Source organism: Bos indicus x Bos taurus, chromosome 14, assembly GCF_003369695.1.
Source record: "Bos indicus x Bos taurus breed Angus x Brahman F1 hybrid chromosome 14, Bos_hybrid_MaternalHap_v2.0, whole genome shotgun sequence".
Taxonomy (NCBI): domain Eukaryota; kingdom Metazoa; phylum Chordata; class Mammalia; order Artiodactyla; family Bovidae; genus Bos; species Bos indicus x Bos taurus.
Genome location: NC_040089.1, coordinates 52,535,303 through 52,562,707, shown reverse-complemented (window position 1 = coordinate 52,562,707; position 27,405 = coordinate 52,535,303). Strand labels below are relative to the sequence as shown.

Sequence of the window (27,405 nt, the reverse complement as noted above, 5' to 3'; positions counted from 1 at the left end):
TAAATAAGTAGACTGATAGGTTCTATTTGGTCTTGCAAAAATATTAGAAAGAATGGTAAAGAATGGTAAGTTCGGTATCTCAGATAACTGCAAAATCATGATTATTATAGACAGTTTTTGCCAGCTAAGGTTGTTTCTGAGGGACAAAAAAGATTGAAGCAAGGAGTTAAACACTTACCCCATGGCTCACTGAATAATATTGGTTACAACATAATGAGGGAAATCAGGAAGATAGCATGATGAGCTTGCCATTTACAGAAACTATGACAACCAGTCTAAAAAAAGGTAGCAGTATGATACTGAAGAAAACAACCAGAAAGCATCAAATCAGAGTGGGCACTCTTATCTCATCTGTGACATAAATTAGCTCATAAACATTTCAGGGCATGACTCAATCTGAAATAACCAGGGAAATGAAGAAAACAATGACTCAATTAAAAGGAAGGAACAGCTGATAGAGTGGTGAAAAATACAGACTTACGGGCGTGATACAGCTCATGACAGTTAAAGAGAAGTCAGTGATCTATTGACTCTTGTAAGTATAGCTCTTATTTTCTACCCTATATCATTGTTTTAAACCCAGTCCCTCTAATATAGTTTATAAAGCACAGAAATACTGATAGTGGATGCTCCTCCAATATATGCAAATAAGTTTATGTTTTAGAATAATCTCCTTTTTAAAAAAAGCAAATAAACTGTGAGTAAGCACTCTCGGAGTGCAGCCAAATTTCTGTAAAATTCTCCATGGTAAACATGAAGAAGAATTATGGTCCAGTTTATGAAAAAACACTCTTCTCTATCATTCCACAGGAAAAGGTGACCCAGCAAGTCCTGATAAGTGTGCTTTGATTTGTTTGTCAGTGAACTAAGTGTGCACTGTTTTGTGTGTCGATTTCCAAGCTTCTGAAGAAGGCCAAAGCTGCCACGTTATACCATTGTGCAGACTGTGTTCAAGTTGGGATCGAACCGTACTGCCTTCCCTTCCACTGACTTTGTGTTGGTGTCATACATGGGATTTTCAAAAGCTGCTTGGCCATTGTTATTTTCATGAACTGAACATCCTGTATACTGGGTTTTGGGTGCAGTCCTGTAGATGAGAACACTAATTAGTTATACATTAACTTTCTTCCAGAAACAGCAGAATAGAACTCAAACACAATATATCAATACTTGAGTTATCACTGTTAATGGATAATATAACTTGAAAATATTGAGAAACCACAATTCATCAAATTTGAATAATTTACCTGTCACTTTTAAATCATGAATGACTTTTATTATTTACATACAATATATATTTATAAATGGTACCAATATGAGTAATATAAGTATAAATAAATATTATGGCTAGTCTTATAAATTTTCTTATGAGATAATGTTATCATAAATGATCATGTAAAATATAGCTAAATTATGATGATGATGAATTCAAATCTCATTACTATTCATTCCTCAAGTATTTATTGAGCATCCATTACATGCTAGGCATGACCCTAGGCATTGGATATATAATTTTTCTTTTTTACAAAAAACATACAAACTCATTACTCTCATATTACAAGGACAGCAATGAACAAATTAAAAATAAACAAGAAAAATGAAACAAGATAATGAAAATTGTTTTGCTGAAAAGGAAAATGGTTGATATGACCAGAAGTAACTGGGAGCCATGTTAGGAGAGGTAATAAAGAAAATAAGGAAGTAAAATTTAATCTGAGACTTGAATGACAATAAGGAGTTCATTCTGCGGTAATAAGAAGGGAGTCCCAAGAAAAGCAGACATCTGATACTGACACCTAGTTTTGGAAAGTGCTTAGAGTATCCCAGAAACATAAATACTCAATTGGCTTAAAATTATATACATTAGAACAAGTAAACTCAAAATCTCAAAGACAAAATGACTAACTACACTGATATATCATGTCATGAAATAGTTTCCAGAGTTCCTGATAACTGAATATTTGCTATTAGTTAACAAAACACATGGAATCTAAGCTGGCTGGTATAAGGTGTTCATTTTGAATCCCTCCTTTATTTTTTGTCTCACTTTTGACTAATGTTTATTTCTAGTTTCTCTTTCCCACATCCTACAGCATAATTTGCTGACATTTGTAAATCAAATGATAAAAAATCAAATTGCAAAAAAATCATTTGTAAATAAAATTATAATTTTACGTGTAAATCAAATGATCAAAGGCATACTTGAGTTTGAGCAAACTCTGGGAGATAGTGAAAGACAGGGAAGCCTGGTGTGCTGTACTCCACAGGGTCGCAAAAGTTGGACAAAACTTAGGGACTGAACAACAGCAACAAAAGCATACTTACCCCTATGGGTTCCTCAAATTTAATTCCTAAAAAGGCCTTAAAATAATTCTCTTTTGCTTACAACAAATAACACAAAATTTCAACTACTTATTTTATTATAATTTGTATTTGCCACTCTGTGATTGTCCTATCCTTAGCACATTTTCTGAATTTTTCTCTGTATTAAAAATTGTCAGGGATTTGTATGATAACATTTAAAAAAATCTATCTAAAATTGCTTTCAATAGCATCATCTATATATACATATATATAGTTATATAATGTAAATTATATTGCTTACAACTTGCTCTTGCCAGGTGCATAATTCTAATCGATCACATTCATTTCTCTTTTTTAAACTAGATTCACAATAAAAACAGAAGCAACATCATTTCCTTCTAATTAGGTAAGGATCACAAAGATTTAAAAGATTTGTTTCTGCAAATATTAAGCAACAACTTTAAGGAAAATAACATCAAACTTTAGAAAAGTTTATACTATCAATAAAAATTAACTTAAAACTAATCAATGTTCTAAACATAAGAGCAAAATCTATAAAATACTTAGGAGAAAACACATAGGTAAACCTTCATGACCTTGCATTTGGCAATGGTCTCTTAGGTATAATACTAAGAGCAAAGTAACAGAAGAAAAAAGAAATAAATTGGACTTCATAAAAATGAAAAATTTGGTATATCAAAGGATACTATCAAGAAACTGTAACTACAACCCACGGAAAGAGAAATATTTGCAAACCATGTATCTGAAAAGGGTTTAGTATCCAGAATATATGGAGAACTCTTATACCTCAAAAATAAGACAAATTAGTCAATTTTAAAAATGGGCAAAGAATTTGAATAGGTATTTCTTCAAAGAATGTAGACAAATGACTAGCAGACACATGAAAAACGCCCAATATAATTAGTAATTAGGGAAATGCAGATCAATATCACAACGAAATACAGTTCACTAGGATGGTTAAATGAAAAGGAAATCACTCAGTCGTGTCCAACTCTTTGTGACCCCGTGGACTGCAACCTATCAGGCCCTTTTCTGTCCATGGGATTTTCTAGGCAAGAATACTTTTGTGGGTTGCCATTTCCTTCTCCAGGGAATCCTCCTAACCCACGGATTGAACCCGGGTCTCCTGCATTGCAGGTAGACGCTTTACCATCTGAGCCACCAGGGAAACCATATTAAATGTGGTTAAATGAAGGAAAAAGGTTAAATGAAGGATTACCATATAATCCAAGAATTTCATTCTTGAATGCATACTCAAAAAACTGAAACAGGCGTCTGAATAAAACTTGTACACAGATGTGTATAGCAGCACTGTTCACAATAGCTCAAACATAGGAATAATCCAAATATCCATCAGCTGATGAATGGACATATTTAAACATAACATATTCAAACATACAATGGAATATTATTCAGCCACATAGTCAATAATATGTAGATGTGTAGTATGATAAGGATAACCTTGAAAACACTATATTATATTTAAGAAGCCAGATACAAAATGTCACATATTGTATGATTCCATATATATATAATATGCAGAAGGTGAACCAAAGTAATTACCTGAGACAGGGGTAGGAGGAGTAGGGAGTGACTGTTTAGTGGGTACAGTTTCCTTTTAGGCTGATGGTTTTGTGACATTGTGAGTATACTAAATGTCACTGAATTGTATATCTACAATGGTTTAAATCATTTTATGTGCATTTTACCACAATAATAAAAAATGATTAGCATAGCTTGCTTTATAAATAAATTTAGTGATGATTTTTATCATTAACAACATCTGATATTGACAAGGCCTGAATGACTGTTAATGCACAATTGTTACAAATTTGCATAATATTAATTAAATCATTCTTAGATAATACAGACTGGCATTTATAATAATGATATTAGTTTTGATTTAAAAAATAAGGTATTCATTTAGTTATCTGGTTACCAGCATACTTTCTTCTTCTCCTTTTTTTTTTTTTTTGCCTTTTTTTGTTTCCTTAATAAGCGATGGTCTCAAATAGTGGATTAACTGCATACTAAAGCCCTTCATCAAGATGTTGTAATGGACATAGCAAAGAGGGGTCAACTGATAATCTATACAGTCATATGTGAGATATATAACAAATATACTAACTGCAGCATTTTCTAAAAGCAACAGAAGATAAATGAGAAGACTAGAAGATTTTATCATCTGTCAGCCTGGGTAAAATCTGTCAGTACTGTCATGTAAACTAAGAGGTTTAAACATAAACTTCTTCCTTGTTCTCTAAAGACACGTGGCAGCAGATATCACCTGTTCATTTTAAACCTTAACTTAGATTTTGTAAACTATAGTTTCAGCATGGATAGTATAAAAATAACTTATACAATTAGTTACATTCCAGAAAATTGACAGACAAAAAGGAGAAAGAATAAAGTTGAATGTTTGCACAACTCAACAGAGCAATTTTAGTTGTGTGTATAGTGGGGTGATGGGATGATGGGCAGAGGAAATAACGGTTTTAACAAACTGTGGTTATATTTGCTACAACAATTCAGACCAAAAAAAAAAACAAAAAAAACAAAACAGAAGTTAGAATTTGAATTGGAGAGTAAAAAGAACATAAAATATAGATTTGGGAAACATTTTATACTTAACATCAATAAACTTACCTTTGTTTATAGAGATAAAATCCAAATCCTGCAAATATAAGTGCAAAAAAAGGCACCAGAATAGCAATGGCCACGGAACTACTATTTGTACCATGAGGTTGATTTGAAGAATTTGAGCCTTCTGACATATTCAGTCCTATAGAAGGAAAAAAATAACATACAAATAAAAAATTAGGTATCTTTTATCAACTTGATATTTTTTAGAAACCAATTAATTTATTCCTTGCTCAAGATATTTATCTACTTGGAAATACAAAAATAATTCACAAAACTCCTTCATTTCCACACAATTTTACACAACACCTACTATGTATATTTTTCCAGGAAAGGATACAGAATGAACAATAAGCTCAGTCTCTGAACTTTAGTTAATAACAACTGTAGGAAGAATACAGAGCCATAAATAAGTGTATATATGAAGCATGAATTAATGTTAGGCATATCTGTATAGAAAAGATATGTGATAGGAAAAGGAGGCTAAAATAATAAACATTTGAAAAGGCATAAATATTATTCTAAAGAGCTCAACATTTTCACCCACCTACAGTGAGGAAGAACTGAAGATGTGTAGGGGAAAAAACTGCTCAGTGGTTATATACAAGATTTTAAACAGTGACTAAGGTGAGATGGACTTGAGAGAGTCTGGTCTGAAAGCAGGAGTAGTTTGAAGACATCCCAGATAAAAATGGAAATTAAGATGGGAACTATAGCACTAGGAAGAGCATGAAAAGATAGATTTCCAGGAACATTTCATATTTCAAATAAACAGAAGTTATCTGTGTGGATGAAGGAAGAAGGGTGTAAGAAGGCATAGGATTTAGGAGTGTTCTCCTTGGTACTGAGTAAATGGTTATGACATTCAGTTCAGTTCAGTCGCTCAGTCATGTCCGACACTTTGCGACCCCATGAATCGCAGCATGCCAGGCCTCCCTGTCCATCACCAACTCCCGGAGTTCACTCAGACTCACATCCATCAAGTCAGTGATGCCATCCAGCCATCTCATCCTTTGTTATCCCCTTCTCCTCCTACCCCCAATCCCTCCCAGCATCAGAGTCTTTTCCAATGAATCAACTCTTCGCATGAGGTGGCCAAAGTACTGGAGTTTCATCTTCAGCATCATTCCCTCCAAAGAAATCCCAGGGCTGATCTCCTTCAGAATGGACTGGTTGGATCTGTTTGCAGTCCAAGGGACTCTCAAGAGTCTTCTCCAACACCACAGTTCAAAAGCATCAATTCTTCGGTGCTCAGCCTTCTTCACAGTCCAACTCTCACATCCATACATGACCACTGGAAAAACCAGAGCCTTGACTAGATGGACGGTTGTTGGCAAAGTAATGTCTCTGCTTTTGAATATGCTATCTAGGTTGGTAATAACTTCTCTTCTAAGGAGTAAGCGTCTTTTAATTTCATGGCTGCAGTCACCATCTGCAGTGATTTTGGAGCCCAGAAAAATAAAGTCTGACACTGTTTCCACTGTTTCCCCATCTATTTCCCATGAAGTGCTGGGACTGGATGCCATGATCTTCGTTTTCTGAATGTTGAGCTTTAAGCCAATTTTTTCACTGTCCTCTTTCACTTTCATCAAGAGGCTTTTTCGTTCCTCTTCACTTTCTGCCACAAAGGTGGTGTCATCTGCATATGTGATGTTATTGATATTTCTCCCGGCAATCTTGGTTCCAGCTTGTGCTTCTTCCAGTCCAGCGTTTCTCATGATGTATTCTGCATATAAGTTAGATAAGCAGGGTGACAATATACAGCCTTGATGTACTCCTTTTCCTATTTGGAACCAGTCTGTTGTTCCATGTCCAGTTCTAATTGTTGCTTCCCACCTCTTGAAGAATATTCCACAGTTTATTGTGATCTTCACAAAGGCTTTGGCATAGACAATAAAGCAGAAATAGGTGTTTTTCTGGAACTCTCTTGCTTTTTTCCATGATCCAGCAGATGTTGGCAATTTGATCTCTGGTTCCTCTGCCTTTTCTAAAACCAGCTTGAACATCATGAAGTTCATGGTTCACATATTCCTGAAGCCTGGCTTGGAGAATTTTGAGCATTCCTTTACTAGCGTGTGAGATGAGTGCAATTGTGTGGTAGTTTGAGCATTCTTTGGCATTGCCTTTCTTTGGGATTGGAATGAAAACTGACTTTTCCGGTCCTGTGACCACTGCTGAGTTTTCCAAATTTTCTGGCATATTGAGTGCAGCACTTTCACAGCATCATCTTTCAAGATTTGAAATAGCTCAACTGGAATTCCATCACCTCCACTAGCTTTGTTTGTATTGATGCTTTCTAAGGCCCACTTGACTTCACATCTAGGATGTCTGGCTCTAGGTGAGTGATCACACCGTCATGATTATCTCGGTCATGAAGATCTTTTTTGTATAGTTCTTCTGCGTATTCTTGCCACCTCTTCTTAACATCTTCTGCTTCTGTTAGGTCCATACCATTTCTGTCCTTTATCGAGCCCATCTTTGCATGAAATGTTCCCTTGTTTCTCTAATTTTCTTGAAGAAATCTCTAGTCTTTCCCATTCTGTTGTTTTCCTCTATTTCTTTGCATTGATCGCTGAGGAAGGCTTTCTTATCTCTTCTTGCTATTCTTTGGAACTCTGCATTCAGATGCTTGTATCTTTTCTTTTCTATTTTGCTTTTTGCTTTTCTTCTTTTCACAGCTATTTGTAAGGCCTCCTCACACAGCCATTTTGCTTTTTTGCATTTCTTTTCCATGGGGATGATCTTGATCCCTGTCTCCTGTACAATGTCACAAACCTCAGTTCACATCAGGCACTCTATCTATCGGATCTAGGCCCTTAAATCTATTTCTCACTTCCATTGTATAATCATAAGGGATTTGATTTAGGTCATAAGGGATTTGATTCAGGTCACTAGACCTGAATGGTCTAGTGGTTTTCCCTACTTTCTTCAATGTCAGTCTGAACTTGTCAATAAGGAGTTCATGATCTGAGCCACAGTCAGCTCCTGGTCTTGTTTTTGTTGACTGTATAGAGCTTTTCCATCTTTGGCTGCAAAGAATATAATCAATTTGATTTCGGTGTCGACCATCTGGTGATGCCCATGTGTAGAGTCTTCTCTTGTGTTGTTAGAAGAGGGTGTTTGCTATGACCAGTGCATTTTCTTGGCAAAATTCAATTAGTCTTTGCCCTGCTTCATTCTGTATTCCAAGGCTAATTTGCCTGTTAGTCCAGGTGTTTCTTGACTTCCTACTTTTGCATTCCAGTCCCCTATAATGAAAAGGACATCTTTTTGGGTGTTAGTTCTAAAAGGTCTTGTAGGTCTTCATAGAACCATTCAACTTCAGCTTCTTCAGCATTACTGGTTGGGGCATAGACTTGGATTACTGTGATATTGAATGGTTGGTTTGCCTTGGAAACGAACAGAGATCGTTCTGTCGTTTTTGAGATTGCATCCAAGTACTGCATTTCAGACTCTTTTGTTGACCATGATGGCTACTCCATTTCTTCTAAGGGATTCCTGCCCACAGTTGTAGATATAATGGTCATATGAGTTAAATTCACCCATTCCAGTCCATTTTAGTTCACTGATTCCTAGAATGTTGACATTCACTCTTGCCATCTCTTGTTTGACCACTTCCAATTTGCCTTGATTCATGGACCTGACATTCCAGGTTCCTATGCAATATTGTTCTTTACAGCATCGGACCTTGCTTCTATCACCAGTCACATCCACAACTGGGTATTGTTTTTGCTTTGGCTCCATCCCTTCATTCTTTCTGGAGTTATTTCTCCACTGATCTCCAGTGTATTGGGCATGTACTGACCTGTGGAGTTCCTCTTTCAGTATCGTATAATTTTGCCTACATTAGCCTAGCTAAAAGATGAGAAAAATGAGATTTGTCAATGTGTTGACAGGGACTATGGAAGAGAAATAAATAGCAAACTCTTTTTTTCAGAAAAATAGTTTCTTTTTCTTCTTAATAGGTTCTGTTTTAGACATGCAGTGCTTGAGATGATTTGGGGAATATAATGTGAAAAAATCTTGTATTCAATTATACGACTGTGACAATGTACTATATTAGTGAATGTCTTCTACTGATTTTAAAACTAACAATTGTGGCAAGACATTATCTGAAATGACATCTCCTTATTATTGTTCATCTGGGGAAAGCTGATTTACTTTTTAAAAAAACATTCAACTATATCAAATGTTCAACTAAGTCATGCTTTATTAACTATGCCAAAGCCTTTGACTGTGTGGATCACAGCTGATTGTGGAAAATTCTTCAAGAGAAGGGAATACCAGACTACCTGACCTGCCTCCTGAGAAATATGTATGCAGGTCAAGAAGCAACAGTTAGAACTGGACATGGAACAACAGACTGATTCCAAATCAGGAAAGGAGTATGTCAAGGCTGCATATTGTCACCCTGTTTATTTAAGTTATACGCAGAGCACATCATGTGGAATGCTGGGCTGGATGAAGCACAAGCTGGAATCAAGATTTCTGGGAGAAATATCAATAACTTTAGATATGCAGATAACACCTTATGGCAGAAAGTGAAGAAGAACTAAAGGGCCTCTTAATAAAAGTGAAAGAGGAGAATGAAAAAGTTGGCTTAAAACTCAACATTCAGAAAATGAAGATTATGCATCCAGTACTATCACTTCATGGCAAATAGATGGGGAAACAATGGAAACAGCGAGAGACTTTATTTTTTTTGTAGGGGGTGTGCTCCAAAATCACTGCAGATGGTGACTGCATCCATGAAATTAAGACACTTGCTCCTTGGAAGAAAAGTTATGACAAACCTAGACAGTATATTAAATAGCAGAGTCATTACTTTGGTCCATCTAGTCAAAGCTATGGTTTTTCCAGTAGTCACGTATGGATGTGAGAGTTGAACTATAAAGAAAGATGAGTGCTGAATAATTTATGCTTTTGAACTGTGGTGTTGGAGAAGACTCTTGAGAGTCCCTTTGGTCTGCAAGGAGATCAATCCAAAAGGAATCCAGTCTGAATATTCATTGGAAGGACTGATGCTGAAGCTGAAATTCCAATACTTCTTCCACCTGATGCGAAGAACTGACTCCTTGGAAAAGACCCTGCTACTGGGAAAGACTGAAGGTGGGAGGAGAAGGGGACAACAGAGGATGAGATGGTTGGATGGTATCACCGACTCAGTGGATGTGAATTTGAGTAAACTCCGGGAGCTAGTAATGGACAGGGAAGCCTGGCGTGCTGCAGTCCATGGGGTCTCAAAGAATGGACATGACTGAGAGACTGAACTGAACTGAAGTCATACCCTAGTCAAGGTTAAAAATATTAGTACCATTTTGTATTTTAATTTTCCAGGGACTCAGAAAATTTACATAAAAGTTCAAAGCAATGGAATTTTAAAGATAAACATCAAGGAGTAGTTTTTAGAACATGGATTTACTGTTTATGCATTACTACCACAATATAATAATGAGATACAGTATACTTTAGGAAAATTGTACACCAAAAGGTGTGTTAATAAATACATTCAAACGAGACTATTAAATATTTAGATATGTTTGAGAAGAGTTGGGAATAAAAATGACAAAACCCTGTACCTCCCACCACAGAAAATTTACATATCTGACTAGCACAAAGCCCCCACAATGGTTCACTCCTCAAAGTAATTTTCCCTTTCCAGATTCTATGAGTTTCTCAAAGTGCCACTACATTGGTTTTTTTTTTTTTGGTGGGGCAGTAAGAAAATTGCAAAGATATTCAAATGGAAGAGAAGCAATACAATTCTCATAAGATAAAATCATTCACAGTTTAAAATTTTATTTCAAATCTTTATCACTTTTTCTCCTTTTTACTTGCTTGAGGGAAAGGCAGTTTGTCATATTTATTAGAAATATGATGAAAAACTAAACACTGTATTGAGGTGGAACACAGAGAACCAATATTTTAAAGACTGTACTTATTTAGAAGGCTATCAAGTGTATCAATGTATAGTCCTGACAATGCAAAATTCAAAATGCAGTAAGTGTGCCTAATGTACAGAATCCATTATATTTTCTTATGATATCTTGAGTAATAAAGTACATGAAAATGAAAATGACTACATTACCTAGTCTTTGTAGTCCAAATTGCCCATAATCTTTACCCTGAATAAATCCTTGAAATACATAAGTAGCTCCATCAGGCTCAGCAGAAACCTAAAAATATTTATAAGTTTGATTAAACATAAAAGTTGGCCACAGATATATTTTCCCAGTCTTAGAAAATATTCAGACTTAATATAAAATGAATATTATGCACAATTCCTTCCTCCATATCTTCTGTGTAAAACAGAACATCATGCAAATTTACCATTATTAAAAATAAAATGAAAATTTTCATCTTTAATTAGGATACTGGAAATAAGGGGGATTAGTTATTAATATAATGATACAGATTTATAGATTTCTTTTAGGTGAAGAAACTGATTGTCAAGAAAAAGACCAAGGATATGATAAAACAGAATAAGGCAAGTAGTCAATTAAAAATTAAAATATAATACTGTACTTTGTAGATTCAATTACTGTTCAGCATACAGGCACAATTTTCTCCCTTCCCATTAAATTCATAAAAAGTGTATTCATTCTTCCTCAGTGAGTTGGATTTTGTCCTGTGACTTGCTTTGGCCAATGGAATGTGGGTGGAATTGACAATAAGTCAGTTCCAAGCCTAGGCCTTAAGAGGCATGTTTCCCATTATAAGTGAAAGAAACCATATAATCCATAGTCACAAAAGACCAGGGATTGTATGATTCATAAATATGAAAGCCTAGAACAGTGAAATCTAGACAGAAAATAGAGTTGTGGTTGCTGGGATTTGGGGGAGAAAGGAGGGGTGGATGGGTTGGGCTATAGGTAAAGGATATGGTTTCTTTTTGAGGTGATGGAAATATTCTAAAATCAACTGTGGTGATGGTTACACATCTGTAAATATAGTAAGAACTACTGAACTGTACACTTTAAATGAGTAGGGTACATGGATTATATCTCAATAGGGCTGTTAAAATAAGGGAGACATATTTCCACTTTGCCCCTCAGAGTTTCAGGCCTTTGGCAAGAGAAGGACATGTTCCTGGCAGCTGCTGTCCCTCCAGCCTGGACCTGATATGAGACACCTGGAGCAACCTGAACTTGATACCACAGCTTCAAATGGAGCCCCCCAAGCTAGCCCCAGAAACATGAGAAAGAACTTGTTGCATGCTGAGCCTGAGATTTTGTGACTCTACCTAATCCTGCAAATGCTATTAACTGTACCTTGCATGTAAAGTTCTATACATAAAAAATAGGTCACATGCATAGTGTTATTTGATCTCACTAATAAAATATGAGTTGATACATTTCAGTGTTGCTGATAACTAGTCATATGAATTTACCCCAAAGTTTGTCCTGATTATTTTCAATGTTATCTAAGTCATGTATGTTCTTGTGAAAGCTGCAAAAAACCTTGCATCCTCGCCCTAAAAAGCAAAATATTATACCAAATTATTCATGTAAGTCTGACATTTCACAAGTGATTTATTCCTTATTATCAGAAATACCCTGGGCAAGGTCATTTTTAGACACAAAATGCTTCTAAAAAGAAAAGCTCAAACTCTAATAGTTAAATGAATGTATTCATTTTATTTGTTTCCTAAATGAAACAATCTAAGTGCACTGAAGATGAGTTAGACCTCAACTCCATGAATAATGGCACAGAAAGGGAAACAGGATGCACTTTTTATTTTCCCTCAGAAACCAAATTTACTCTTCATATTTAGAAAATTTTATAAAGTTGGCTATGAAGAAGAAGTTATGTGAGCCACTTCCTCTGAACAGTTACCATAACCTCACTTTGGAGTTACCCTGTTCTATTCAGTCACTTAAGTGAATGGAATTTCTAAACTGGCAGTTGGAAGCAACAAATCTTATACTTACACACTGCCCAGAAGTCTTTGATAAAATGACCATGGGAACTCTGACTATATGCTCTGAAGTAACAAAACTTTTACAAGGAAAACCTTCTGTAGGTCATAGGCTTCAGTAGTTTAGACACACTAGATTACTAAGTATTTATACTGAATCATTTATTTTTTCAAAATAAATTAGTCATAATAGTAGTTTTGCCATTTTATGTGTGTGCATTTAACTAGCTCAATTTAGAAACTTACATTTTTCTGTAATTTTAATGACAAACCATAGCACAAATGTGTTATTAAGTTTAGCAGCAGACTTTTAAAGAAATATACTTACAAAGCCATCCATGGCCCAATTTTCCTCCTTCATTTTCTTCACAGAAGCTTGAGCTGGTACTTTAATGAGATAGATGTGTAACATTAGGCGAGCTTCTTGGCTTTTATATACTCCTGTAAAATATAAGGATGTTTAGTCTACTAATTTTGCAAGTAGTTATGTTTCACTTTATTATCTATAGCTCCTTAAATATATCATAAATACATGTGATAAGAAAAGGAAAAAAAGCAACAAATCAAGCCCATTTTCATGCTTTTTCACAAATCCTGCAAAATATAGCAATCTCTCAGCTGAAATTCTCAACTTAACTATTACTGTGGGGTTTAAATTACGTATGCTATTAAAATCAAATATTATTGTTATTAATAACATCATTCCATGATTGTTGTAAAAATGATTTATTTCATCAGTCAGATTTAAAATACTCAAGGGTATGAATCAAATGTTGAAACTCTTGACATTTTCCTTAATAATTAAGTACAAGCCCACCCTTAGAAAAAGAATATTTGAGGTGCTACTGGAATCGCAAAGATGAATATGTGGTTCCTATCTAAAAATGTGATGTTTATAAGAATTTCTGATGAAACAGGAGATATAATGACAGAGATAGAGAATATGATGAATTAAAGGCCAAAAGAAAGAAGGATCATTTCACACCAGAGTGATTAGGAAATGCTTATTAAGAAAGAGTATTTGAGCTGGATCACAAAAATCAAGTAGAATTTTTAGTTCAAGAAAGTAAATACAGAATGTGGCATAAAGAAGAGAAGCAAATGTATTCATTTTATTTTATTTTTTCCTGAATAAGAGTACTCTGAGAGTATAAATAAGTGGAATAAAAATGTGTTTTGGGGAACTGTATAAAATCATATTCTAAGTAAAAATTTTGTGATTAACTGATAGTTGAAATGACTCACTAATTCATTCACTTACTATTTCACCTAAGCAATAAGGTATCATAAAAATAAGCTGGGAGTATAAACATAATACATAGATCTTGATCTATAAATTATAATAGAGAAAAGACACAAAAGTAATCAAAGTTGCTGGAAAAATGTTATAATTAATTCTATGTAGACAGTGTTAGCAAGTTAAATTGGTCTAATTATTTATGTTTATTTTCCTACATTTGTAGAAATTTGATTAGGATAAATATATATTTATTTAGTGCCAACTCTCATACAGAATAAAAATAAAACTCATGTTTCAAAATTAAATAGATCAGTAGTCACAATTTAAATGCATTCCTTTAATTCAATTTATATCATGTAATTGTATATATATTTTAAATTAAAATACATATTAACTTCTAATATTTTTATTTTGGCTTTAGTGTAGAGCCATTCAACAATACAAAATGATGCTGTATAGTTCTTGTAAAATTTACAAAATCAATAGATAAAATTTTATTTCTTATTTTATTTATATCACAAATTATTTCACTATTAATAATTATATGGGCTATATAGTCAATAAGTTTAAATATATACATTACATATTTTCAGTATCAATATTTTTTAAATCTATTTTTAAATGAAAACAATAATTCAAAGTCATTGAGACCAATTTTGCTCCAGTTTCATTTCTAACCTTTGAGGTATAGCAATGAACTGGAAGGCAAAGAGATGCTTTCTTAGGGCTTGAACTGTTGGAGTACAGACAAATTATGTCATGTCATGTCATGTCATAACATGCCATGATATGCTATACTATACTATGCTATACTTTCAAATAATGAAAAGAAGAAAATGAAATAAGATAAGACTGCCGATGACTAACAGAGTGAGTCTATTTGTAAGGTGAAGGCTACTTTACCTAAGGTCATCAGGAGTACTGTTGACAAGATGACATTTGAGGAAACATTTGAATGTCAGAAAAACCAGAGTAATCAAAGATACAAATGAAGTGACTTAGCAGCAGTGTCAGAAGTGAGTTGAATTGTGGGACACCCAGCTGGTGTCACCGGATAAGGCAATGGCACCCCACTCCAGTACTCTTGCCTGGAAAATCCCATGGATGGAGGAGCCTAGTAGGCTGCAGTCCATGGGGTCGCTAAGAGTCGGACACGACTGAGCGACTTCACTTTCACTTTTTCACTTTCATGCATTGGAGAAGGAAATGGCAACCCACTCCAGTGTTCTTGCCTGGAGAATCCCAGGGACGGGGGAGCCTGGTGGGCTGATGTCTATGGGGTCACACAGAGTCAGACACGACTGAAGTGACTTAGCAGTAGCAGCAATGAAAGATAATGAGGGAAGTATGCAGTAGATCAAAGAAACTTGAGAAGGCTGAGAAGATGAATAAGGCTCTGGGTTCCTTTTGCCTAATTAGGGTAGTGTAGCCCTATATTTTCTATTTTAGACAATAGTGTCCTCCTAAACAGCCTCATTTGAAGACATGATTTTGTGATGATAAAGCAGCTTGCAAATCACTTATCCAGTCTCTTTGGTGTTATGAGAATAGAGAAGAAGTTAGTTTTATTCAAATTAAAAGTTCTCTTCTATTTCATGACATGTCATTCTAGCCATGTAAAAATATTCTTGAGGGAGCTTATTTCAGAATCACAGAGTTTTATATTTGTGTAGTATTATATATGCCTCAATCAAACCAGAAAGCTTGTTTCTAAATGAATTATGAATGCCACCAGAAATAAAGCAAATATTTCACAGTACAAAAATCACTAATAAAAATGATGAAATGATGAAAATAAAGGCATGAAGGCAAAGTTTCTTTTCTTTAAAGTGATACCTGAAAGTAGTAGTTCCATGTTGCTATTACTGAGCGTTGCATTGACTCTCCCAGTGGAAGCATTGAAACTAGTAACTGTCAGGGTCATGGGTTGTTTCTTTCCTTTATAATTGTAAGAGCCTTTCCATATGTAATTTTGGGCAAACACATCATCAGGAACTGTGAACAAATTAAACATACACATTAATTTTGCAGTGCCCTATAAATATAAGCATTGTCAGATTAATGAGTATTAGTTTATAGAATAATCATTTTTCTAAATATACAAGAAAAAGAAGGTGCATTATAAAATGAATTTTTCCATACAAGTTTGCATATTTTTAGAATAAGCCAAAATAATGATAGCCTAGATTGTACATACATCATCATCAATGAGAGATAAATAAGCCACACCAATTAAAGACTAGCTAAATGTCATTTACTTATATTTGGCTTCCTATAATATCTTTTTTTCAGAAGGAAAATAAAATTATGTTATTGAGTCAAGTCAGTCTATATACAAGTTCCAGGATGCCTGCTCTTCTCCTAGCAGCAGAGATAGGTTCACAGGAGGAAGGTCATAGAGTTAAAACCTCCCTTGCTGAGCAGCCTTGGAAGACTAGCAGGAGGGATGCTCCTTGTCTCCTTTACAGAATACTGAGCTCAGTTATTTCAATAATAGGTGCTCCTGAAGAAGAACAGGGCTCCCTTGGTTTGCTCCTCACAGCTTTGAGGTTTACAAGTATTTTTAGAAATAAAAGAATTGTCACTAGAATTGGTAAACTCTCATGGGAAAGAAATGAGTTGTGGTAGAATCAAATAATATTCTAATATAAAATTTTCACCCAAAGAAGAAACATTCTTATTTTAAATGCATACGAATAAATAAGACATTATATTTATATAAATTAGTAATGTAATTTATAACCAATATAAATTAGGTGTGTCAAAGTCTACTTAGATCCTGGTAAGAGGCTGAAAAAAGTTTCCATTAATCCTGTACAATAAAGCCCATCCTTACATAGCAACTCTTCAAAACAGCCATGCCTATTTGTGTGAGTGAATGAACAACATAGATTTGGAGAAAAATCTTTCTTTTTTTTTTTTTAACAAGTTATTGACATTTGTTACCTGATTTTCCCTACACCCATAACAATTCTTACTGCTCCAATCACAGAGACTAGAGTTACAAATTGTATACTCCCTGAAATCTACTCAGCAAACAAATAAAGCTATGGTAAAAGATGAATACAAAGTGCACTCTTAAGTTGAGTTGTTATATTGTATTTGATAATTCAAAAGCAATATAGTAGAAAGACTAGAAGTGCAAGCACTGGAGCTAGAATGCTTGTATTGATAGTTAAGTTCCCCTTCTACAATTTACAAACTGTGCGGTTTTTCCTAAATTACCTAACTCTCAAAACCTGAATTTCCTTATCATTAATGTGGAATTACCATAGACTTTACAAGGAAGATTAAATGAAGTTTTGCTAAATGTTAGTTGCTATCATTATTATTATCATCATTATATATATATATATATATATATATATATATATATATATATATATATAAAGCATGCAGTTAGTAACATGAAAAATCCATAGTCCTGGCTCTGGGACTTTGCAAGTCATCCTAAGAGTGGCACTCCGTTCCCAAACCTCAAACTACAAAGCTGTGCTCTGTATGTAAAAGAGACCTTACCTAAAAATGTAATACAATGTACTGGTAAAAAGTCTTTGATTTGGTAAGCACCTTCAGTTCAGTTCAGATCAGTCGCTCAGTTGTGTCTGACTCTTTGTGATCCCATGAACTGCAGCACGCCAGGCCTCTCTATCCATCATCAACTACGGGAGTCTACCAAACCCATGTCCACTGAGTCCATGATGCCATCCAACCATCTCGTCCTCTGTTGTCCCCTTCTCCTCCTGCCCTCAATCTTCCCCAGCATCAGGGTCTTTTCAAATGAGTCAGTTCTTCGCATCAGGTGGCCAAAGTATTGGGGTTTCAGCTTCAACATCAGTCCTTCCAATGAACGCCCAGAACTGATTTAGTTTAGGATGGACAGGTTGGATCTCCTTGCAGTCCAAGGGACTCTCAAGAGTCTTCTCCAATACCATAGTTAAAAAGCATCAATTCTTCAGCACTCAGCTTTCTTTATAGTTCAACTCTCACATCCATACATGACTACTGGAAAAACCATAGCCTTGACGAGACAGACATTTGTTGGCAAAGAAATGTCTCTGCTCTTTAATATGGTATCTAAGTTGGTCATAACTTTCTTTCCAAGAGGTAAGCATCTTTTAATTTTATGGCTGAAATCACCATCTGCAGTGATTTTGGAGCCAAAAAAATAAAGTCTGATATTGCTTCTACTGTTTCCCCATCTATTTGTCATGAAGTGATGGGACCAAATGCCATGATCTTAGTTTTCTGAATGTTGAGCTTCAAGCTAACTTTTTCACTCTCCTTTTTCACTTTCATCAAGAGGCTCTTTAGTTCTTCGCTTTCTGCCATAAAGGTGGTGTCATCTGCATATCTGAGGTTATTGATATTTCTCCTGGCAATCTTGATTCCAGCTTGTGCTTCTTCCAGCCCAGCGTTTCTTATGATGTACTCTGCATATAAGTTAAATAAGCAGGGTGACAATATACAGCCTTGACATACTCCTTTTCCTATTTGGAACCAGTCTGTTGTTCCATGTCCAGTTCTAACTGTTGCTTCCTGACCTGTATATAGGTTTCTCAAGAGGCAGGTCAGGTGGTCTGGTATTCCTATCTCTTTCAGAATTTTCCACAGTTTATTGTGATCCACAGAGTCAAAGGCTTTGGCATAGTCAATAAAGCAGAAATAGATGTTTTTTTCTGGAACTCTCTTGCTTATTTGATAATCCAGCAGATGTTGGAAGTTAGATATCAGGTTCCTCTGCCTTTTCTAAAACCAGCTTGAACATCTGGAAGTTCATGGTTCATGTATTGTTAAAGCCTGGCTTGGAGAATTTTGAGCATTACTTTACTAGCGTGTGAGATGAGTTCAACTGTGCAGTAATTTGAGCATTCTTTGGCATTGCCTTTATTTGTGATTGGAATGAAAACTGACTTTTCAAGTCCTGTGGCCACTGCTGAGTTTTCCAAATTTGCTGGCATATTGAGTGCAGCACTTTCACAGCATCATCTTTCAGGATTTGAAATAGCTCACCTGGAATTCCATCACCTCCACTAGCTTTGTTTGTAGTGATGCTTCCTAAGGTCCACATGACTTCACATTCCAGGATGTCTGGCTCTAGGTGAGTGATCACACCTTCGTGATTATCTGGGTCGTGAAGATCTTTTTTGTACAGTTCTGTGTATTCTGTTTTTTTTTTTTTTATTTATTTATTTTAATTAGAGGCTAATTACTTTACAATATTGTATTGGTTTTGCCATACATCAACATGAATCCACCACGGGTGTACATGTGTTCCCAATCCTGAACCCTAGAGTGAAGTAAGCCAGAAAGAAAAACACCACCTCTTCTTAATATGCTTCTGTTAGGTCCATACCTTTTCTGTCCTTTATCTATCCTATCTTTGCATGAAATGTTCCCTTGGTATCTCTAATTTTCTTGAAGAGATCTCTAGTCTTTCCCATTCTACTGTTTTCCTCTATTTCTTTGCACTGATCGCTGAGGAAGGCTTTCTTATCTTTTCTTGCTATTCTTTGGAACTCTGCATTCAAATGGGTATATCTTTGCTTTTCTCCTTTGCTTTTGGCTTCTCTTCTTTTCACAGCTATTTGTAAGGCCTCCTCAGACAGCCATTTTTCTTTTTTGCATTTCTTTTTCTTGGGGATGGTCTTGATTCCTGCCTCCTGTACAATGTCATGAACCTCCATCCATAGTTCATCAGTCACTCTGTCTATCAGATCTATTCCCTTAAATCTATTTCTCACTTCCACTGTATAGTCATAAGGGGTTTGATTTAGGTCATACCTGAACGGTCTAGTGATTTCCCCCACTTTCTGCAATTTGAATCTGAATTTGGCAATAAGGAGTTCATGATCTGAGCCACAGTCAGCTCCCAGTCTTGATTTTGCTGACTGTATAGAGCTTCTCCATCTTTGGCTGCAAAGAATATAATCAATCTGACTTTGGTGTTGACCATCTGGTGATGTCCACATGTAGAGTCTTCTCTTGTGTTGTTGGAAAAGGGTGTTTGCTATGAGCAGTGCATTTCCTTGGCAAAACTCTATTAGTCTTGCCCTGCTTCATTCCGTATTCCAAGGCCAAATCTGCCTGTTACTCCAGGTGTTTCTTGACTTCCTACTTTTGCATTCCAGTCCCCTATAATGAAAAGGACATCTTTGGGGGAGTTAGTTCTAGAAAGTCTTGTATGCCTTCATAGAACCGTTCAACTTAAAGAGCAGTTAATTTAAAAAATATACCTAAAATTGTTTTGAGGAGGGAGTGACCAGTTAAATTATCCTACACTAGAAAGATCTGGAATTTGGAGGTAATGGACTCCCAGTTGGAGAGGTAAGAGGAGCAGCAAGGGAGAAAGATATTCTAATAGCAGTGCCTGGCAAATTAGTAGGTACTCAATAAATGTGCTGTTCTTATCTTTCTCATTGTTTATCTCCCCCTGGCCTGTACTATGATTTTTCTTTGCTACTTCTGAATATTTAACAAAAATCTTTTACATCTGGTGATCTTGTCCATGGTGCTTAGGGGAATGAAGAAGGTTGGTTAAAAGAGATTAAAGAGAACTCCAATGGCAGAAGAACACAGCAATGAAAAAAAGTAGATACTGGCAGCAGCTACACTGTATCAGGATAAATTATTGATGTGGTTGTAAATGTTTAACAACTGGCACTTCAGAAAACAAATCTACAAATTGATTTAATAGTATATGCATTCTATAGTATATATATATATTTCCATAATTGCAGTTTTCAAACCAGGAACATGACATCACTGAATGCAGAATTTGGAAGAATGCCCAGAACTGGCTAAAGCAAAGCTCTACCTGGAGGCTCCAGCATGCCACCACCACCCTCCACCTTTCTCACACATAACCGAGAAATCTGAGTCATGATAGGCTGGGAGGTAGATACCATTTGGTCATTTAAATCCGTATGTACAATGGAGATGATAATACTTCTATTGTTGAGCCTAATATGAAATTTAAATGTGATGTAAATTAAAGATTTAAACTACTTATTCAGTAGTTCTTGTAAACTCTAAAATGTTATCCAACTAAAGCTGATGTGAAGCACAATGAAAAGGAGGAAGACGATGATTATCATTTTTTTTTTTTCAAGACATTTTGAATTTAAACTTTGTTTCATGGACCTCATAGCACTGCCATGTTCCTGACTTTGATACCACTGCCAAATTATTGTTTGTTTGGGGTAGTCTAATCACTGTGTCATGATTTTAAATGAAATGTTTCTAATATTTTCCCACTTTAGATGAAATTGCTCTAGAGTTTTATAGCTACCTTTACCCAGGTTAAAGAAATTCTTTTTCTTTCTAATTTATTAAAACTCTTTAAAAATTATAAACAGATGTTCAGTCTTATAAAATAGTTTCTGTACAAGCATTGTGGTGTTCATAATTTGTGATGTTACTTTTTTAATGTGATAGATTATGTTTAAGGATTAGTTACATATCATGAAAATATCTATGTATATCTATCATTAAAACAATTTGTCAATGGTTTCATCTTTATGATAATGTTGTATAGTTGATCCTTGAACAACATGGATTTAAACTGTGAGGCTCCACTTATGCACAGATTTTTTTCCATAGTAAATACTAGAGTACTACTATACTGATCCATGATTGGCTGAATTCATGGATGTAGAATCACAAATACAAAGGAATCTTGGGTAAAGAAAAACACAGACTGAGGGTTGACTACAAGCTACACACAGGTTTTTTGATCGCACTGACTGCTAGCACCTTTAATCCACTTGCTGTTCAAGAGTCAATTTAATTCACTAAGTGTATCTAATTCACTAAGGTTTTAAGTAGGACTTCTTAATGTATAATCCTATATCAAATGGGCCTATAATTTTTTCCTTTTTATAATGTCTTTACTTGAGTTATTAGAGTTATACTGGACCCATAAAATGAGCTTCTTTAATAGTTTTTATAAAACTGAGATGATCTCTTCTGTTCCTTCAAAATTGTGTAGAGCTTATCAGTAGAGGCATATTTTTTTCTTGTGGAAATAGCTTTTACTACTACTTTATTTCTTACAGTATTGTTCATTTTTCTCCTATTAGTTAAGATATACTTTTTGAGTAACTTGTCAATATTTAACTTTTTAAAAATTGACAATTATGTAATTTCTGTTGTTTAGTCACTCAGTTGTGCCAGACTTTTTGTGAATCCATGGACTTCCCTGTCCTTCACTATCTCCTGGAGTTTTGCTCAAACTCATGTCCATTACCCTGGAGAAGGAAATGGCAACCGACTCCAGTATTCTTGCTTTGAGAATTCCATGGACAGAGGAGCCTGGCTGGCTACATCCATGGGCTTGCAAAGATTTGGACACAACTGAGCTACTATCACTCATGACCATTGGTTCAGTGATGACATCTATCCAACTCATCTTCTATTACCCCCTTTTCCTCCTGCCTTCAATCTTTCCCGGGGTCTTTTCCAATGAGTCAACTCTTCAAATCAGGTGGCTAAAGTATTGGTGCTTCAGTTTCAGCATCAGTCCTTCCAATGCATATTCAGGACTGATTTCCTTTCTGATTGATTGGTTTAATCTCCTTGCTGTCCAAAGGACTCTCAAGAGTCTTCTCCAGCACCACAGTTTGAAAGCATCAATTCTTTGGCGCTCAGTCTTCTTTATAGTCCAACTCACATCTGTAAGCTTTGACAAAACCATAGCTTTGACTATATGGACCTTTATCAGCAAAGTGATGTCTCTGCTTTTTAATATGTTGTCTAGGTTTGTCATAGCTTTTCTTCCAAGGAGCAAGTGTCTTTTAATTTCATAGCTGCATTCACATTCACAGTGGTTGGAGCCCAAGAAAATAAAGTCTGCCATGTTTTTCATTTTTCCCCCATCTATTTGCCATTTAGTGATGGGACTAGATGCCATGATCTTAGTTTTTTGAATATTCAGTTTTAAGTCAGCTTTTTTACTCTCCTATTTCACCTTCATCAAGAAGCTCTTTAGTTCCTCTTTGCTTTCTTCCACATTAGGATGGTGTTATCTGCATATCTGAGGTTATTGATATTTCTCCTGGCAATCTTGATTCCAAGCTTGAGCTTCATCCAGTCCAGCATTTTGCATGATGTACTCTGCATATAAGGTGAATAAGAACTGTGACAGAATACAACCTTGATGTACTCCTATACCAATTTTGAACCAGTTACTGTTCCATGACCAGTTTTAACTGTTGCTTCTTGATTTGCATACAGATTTCTCAGGAGGCAGGTTAAGGTTGTCTGGTATTTTCTATTATATAGTATTAATTTATTCAATATATTCTCTAGTTATCACATTTCCTTTTGAAATGTTATTTAATTTTTGTTCCTTTCTTGATCAATCTTACCAGAAAACTTTCACTTTGAACATTTTTTTAAAAGAACTACCTTTGGCTCTGTTGAGATTATTTTATCTTCAGATATTTTTGGTTTATTTGTTCATTTATATTATATTGAATTCTGCTTTATTTTTGTCATTCCATTATACTTTTTATATATTCTTAATAGGACATTAATCAATTCTGAGGCTTTTTTTTTCTTCTAATATAAAGGTTTAAAGCTTTATATTTCCTTCACATCTTTACCTCTGCTAGTCCCCAAGTTTTGATATTTAGATTTTTCAGCATAATTAAGCTCTCTTGCTATATTTTCCATTTTAATTTCTTCCTCAATTCATAAATTATTCATTAGTATTCATTTTGTTCTTAATTTCCAAACACTGAGGCATTTAAAAAAATTATCCATTTTCTTATTGACTTTCAACTGTGTCATGGTCAGATAAGACTAACTTTGCTTTGAAATTCATGTAGATTTATTTATTTCTTGATATATGATCAATTCTCATAGCTTTCCCATGGAATTTTAAAGAAAATATATATTATTTCATTGATTGATGAGAAATATTTATATGTATATATATTATACCACTCCATGGGGTTGCAGAGAGTTGGACATGACTGAGCAACTAACAATTTTTTAAAATATTATATCACACATATTAGGTTTTTGCTTAGTTCTTCCATATGCTTTAAAAAAAACTGTCAGCTTGAATGGTGGATACTGGCCATATTTTGCTGAAGACAGTCTAGGGTTATACGCTATGTGCTGGAGCTATTATTCTGAGCACCCTTCTGGCTCCCAGAGAAAGCATCTTTCTTGGAGAGTTCTGGGCATTGATTGACCATTGTGGTTTTCTGATTCCATGAAATGCTTTCTCTCTTATGATGACATATTCATTGGTTACTTTAGAGAAATTCAGTTTGTTTTCACTGACTGTTGAAAAAAATCAGTTTTTCAGACTGATTTTTTTTTTTTTTTTGGTAGGCAGTCCAGTTTTACCGTATGTACACTGAGAACTTCTGAAACCAACAAATATTACAAATATATTTGTAATACAAATATTACAAATATATTCTAACATCGTACCTGGCTAATTACAACTGGACCAAATCTATTTCCAAGGTAAAGATTAGATGCTGAGGCTTTAATTCTATGTGTAGCTTTTCATTTCTACCATGTAAATATAATATTTACTAATACGTTAAAAAGCAGGTCTCATATACTGAGGCCCTACCATGAGCTAGACACTTTGTACTTCATTTCAATGAAGTTCGTTCATATTAATCTAATCATTATTATTATTTTTTTGTACAGATAAAGAAATGGAGGCCCAGGTGTAGAAAGTATCTTTTCCAGAGTCTTAGGGTAGGCAGTGTATAAAATGGGAATTACATTATGGTTGTAGAACTTCAAGTTCCCTATGTTTAATGATTAAATAATTTTATTTTTAAATCAAATCATTGAAAATAAACTGAACAAGTTCTAGAAGTTGGTAAACTTTTACTCTCTACTCCAAGTGTATTTGGTTCCTTCTTTAAAAAAATTACATTTAAAAATTATATATAAGCCTCATTTTGATTTTAGTATTTTAAATACAACATTGCCATTATTTTATAGCTATTTGCAGATATTCTTGAAGGGAAATTTCATAGAGAGAACTATACAAAATATTTTTGGAATATTAACATGTCACAGTATTACACTGCTTGAAGTTCAACATCTGATAATATACATTTTTAAATTTCAAATTCAAAACAGTAAAATGCACCATTTTCCCATGTTGAAATATAGTTTTCTAAATAAATGGTTGTCACTTTGTCAATGAACACCTTTAGAAACCATGACTACTAGAAAAGCATTTGAAAGGACGAACCACTTAGCTTTGGGCTGGGTGTTCCAAGTGCAGGTCTAGGATCTTTCACCAATATTTTGGAACCAGCTATGAAAAGAAACAAAAATGTTTATAAAATTTAATATAATTAATAACACACAGACACACACATTCACAATGTGATGCCTTGTCAATTTTATTCTCTGACATATCAGAACTTTCTCCAAAATGTTCTGTTCACTATAGCATCTCAGTCCCCACTCAACATTACTGTTGTACAGCTAACAATTTTAATAATTATCTTCATTAGAATCCAGTGTGGCAAAGAGAATATTAGTGCTACCTTAGCATTTTTGCATCCTATTTCTTATTTTAAAGGCATATCAACATGGAAATAATTGATTCCAACATTGAAGCTGAGAGCTAAGGGTATGTTCCTATTCCTTAAAGACAAATAATTTGGATAGGTTTCATGTTTAGGAGTTAAAAACTACAGGGAATTCACTGGTGATCCTGTGGTTAGTACTCAGCTTCTTTATAGGCCAGGCCCAGGTTCAGTCCCTGGTCAGGCAACTAGGATCCCACAAGCTCTGTGGCATGGCCAAAAAATAAAGAGGAATAAAAACTGAATAAAAAAAAATTGTTAAGGTATCCCATGGTGTCATAAGAAATCGACTAGACTCAAAAGTAAAGACTTAGAGTTTCAAGCCAAACCAAAATGAGCCCAGAATCATGTGAGGTGCTGAATATGTCTGCAAAGTTGAAGCAGCTGTGATATGCAGTGCTTGTGGACCTGTAAAGACGTACATCTTTTACCTAAGAGCAATGTAATGTCTTTAAAGGCTTTAAAGAGAAGTCATTTGGGTGAACATCAACTTGGCTGAAAGATAGAGAACAATTTGGAAACAAGTAGGTATCGATTTGGACAGAGAAATTAGAAGGCCATTTCAGTAGTCTCAGTAGAGATAATGCTGAGTTAAACTGCTGTAGTAGTGATGATAAACTGAGAAGTGGATAGATTTTTTTGTTTAAAGCTATTCAAATTCTGGTGGACTTAAAGGGACAGGAAGATGTCAAAGGTGATTACTAGATTTCTATTTATTATGTGATGATGGTACCACTAAGTTAGGGAACATCAAGAGACAACAATGGTGAAGGGAAATTGATGAGTTTGTATTTGCATGTATTATTTAAATATCTTTGAGAAATTCAAGAAGCAATATCATGTAAGCAATTGAAAATATAAGTCTGGGACTAAGAGCAGATATATGAGCTAGAAATATTAATTTGTAAATAACCTTCTTAGAGGAGACTAAGTCATTGGCTTGAATGAATTGGATCACCTAGGGAGAGAACATTGAGTGAAAGGAAGAGAAAACAAAGAACTGAGCTTTAGAAAAGATAGATAGAAAACATTAAGCTTAAAAAGGAAATGGAGAATGTGTAGCCAAAAATTTGAGGAGATAAAATATTTATTTATTCAACAAATACTGATTAAACACTTTTCACATATAAGGCACTGCAAGTGTTCAAAATTAAACTTGTAAATACATTGACAAAGTTTCTGGCTTTTTTTTTTTTAGCTTATATTCTAGTTGGAAAAGGGCAGATGAAAGGATAGGAGAGTGGAGAAAGACAATGACAAGTGAATAAAAGAATAAGATCTCACATAGAAGGGATTTCTATCATGAAAAACTTTGGAAAGAAAAAAAATCTGTAGTGCCCGACAGAAGCAAAGAGAGTGAAACATTTCACAAGGAGAAGGTCGTTTACATTTGTGAATGCTTCAAGACATCAAGAACTAAAGGCCTGAAAAAAATGTATTGATGACTTTATTAAGAATTCTAGAAAAACTTATTTTATTCCTTCTTCTGGAAACTGTTTTTCCTCTCTTAAACTCATTATATCTTGTCCAGATGGAGACTGTCCTGATCGAGTAAAGCAGCTACACAGGTAAACACATCACCTAGATGTGGTCAAACTGTCGTATAATCCTGACTGAGAAATGAATTTGGAGATTGATTATATTAAAAACTGTGACAATCAGACTTCTGGATTCTGCTTTCCTAACCAAGTTTTGGGAAAGGCTTT

The 27,405-nt window shown here is 34.7% G+C and overlaps 1 protein-coding gene across 2 annotated transcripts in view; it reads right to left on the bottom strand.

The window, feature by feature from the left end:
- Window positions 1-289: 289 nt before the first annotated feature.
- The window catches only part of CSMD3 (CUB and Sushi multiple domains 3), a 1,467,857-nt gene continuing 1,440,741 nt past the window's right edge, over window positions 290-27,405 (bottom strand). For both annotated transcript variants that reach the window (XM_027561290.1, XM_027561291.1), the window contains 6 exons: window positions 25,357-25,422; window positions 15,960-16,118; window positions 13,212-13,324; window positions 11,054-11,141; window positions 4,972-5,107; window positions 290-1,087 (listed from right to left, as the gene is read on the bottom strand). In XM_027561290.1, coding sequence (XP_027417091.1) covers window positions 928-1,087; window positions 4,972-5,107; window positions 11,054-11,141; window positions 13,212-13,324; window positions 15,960-16,118; window positions 25,357-25,422 — 722 coding nt within the window. In that variant the 3' untranslated portion in view covers window positions 290-927. The remainder of the gene's footprint in view (window positions 1,088-4,971; window positions 5,108-11,053; window positions 11,142-13,211; window positions 13,325-15,959; window positions 16,119-25,356; window positions 25,423-27,405) is intronic.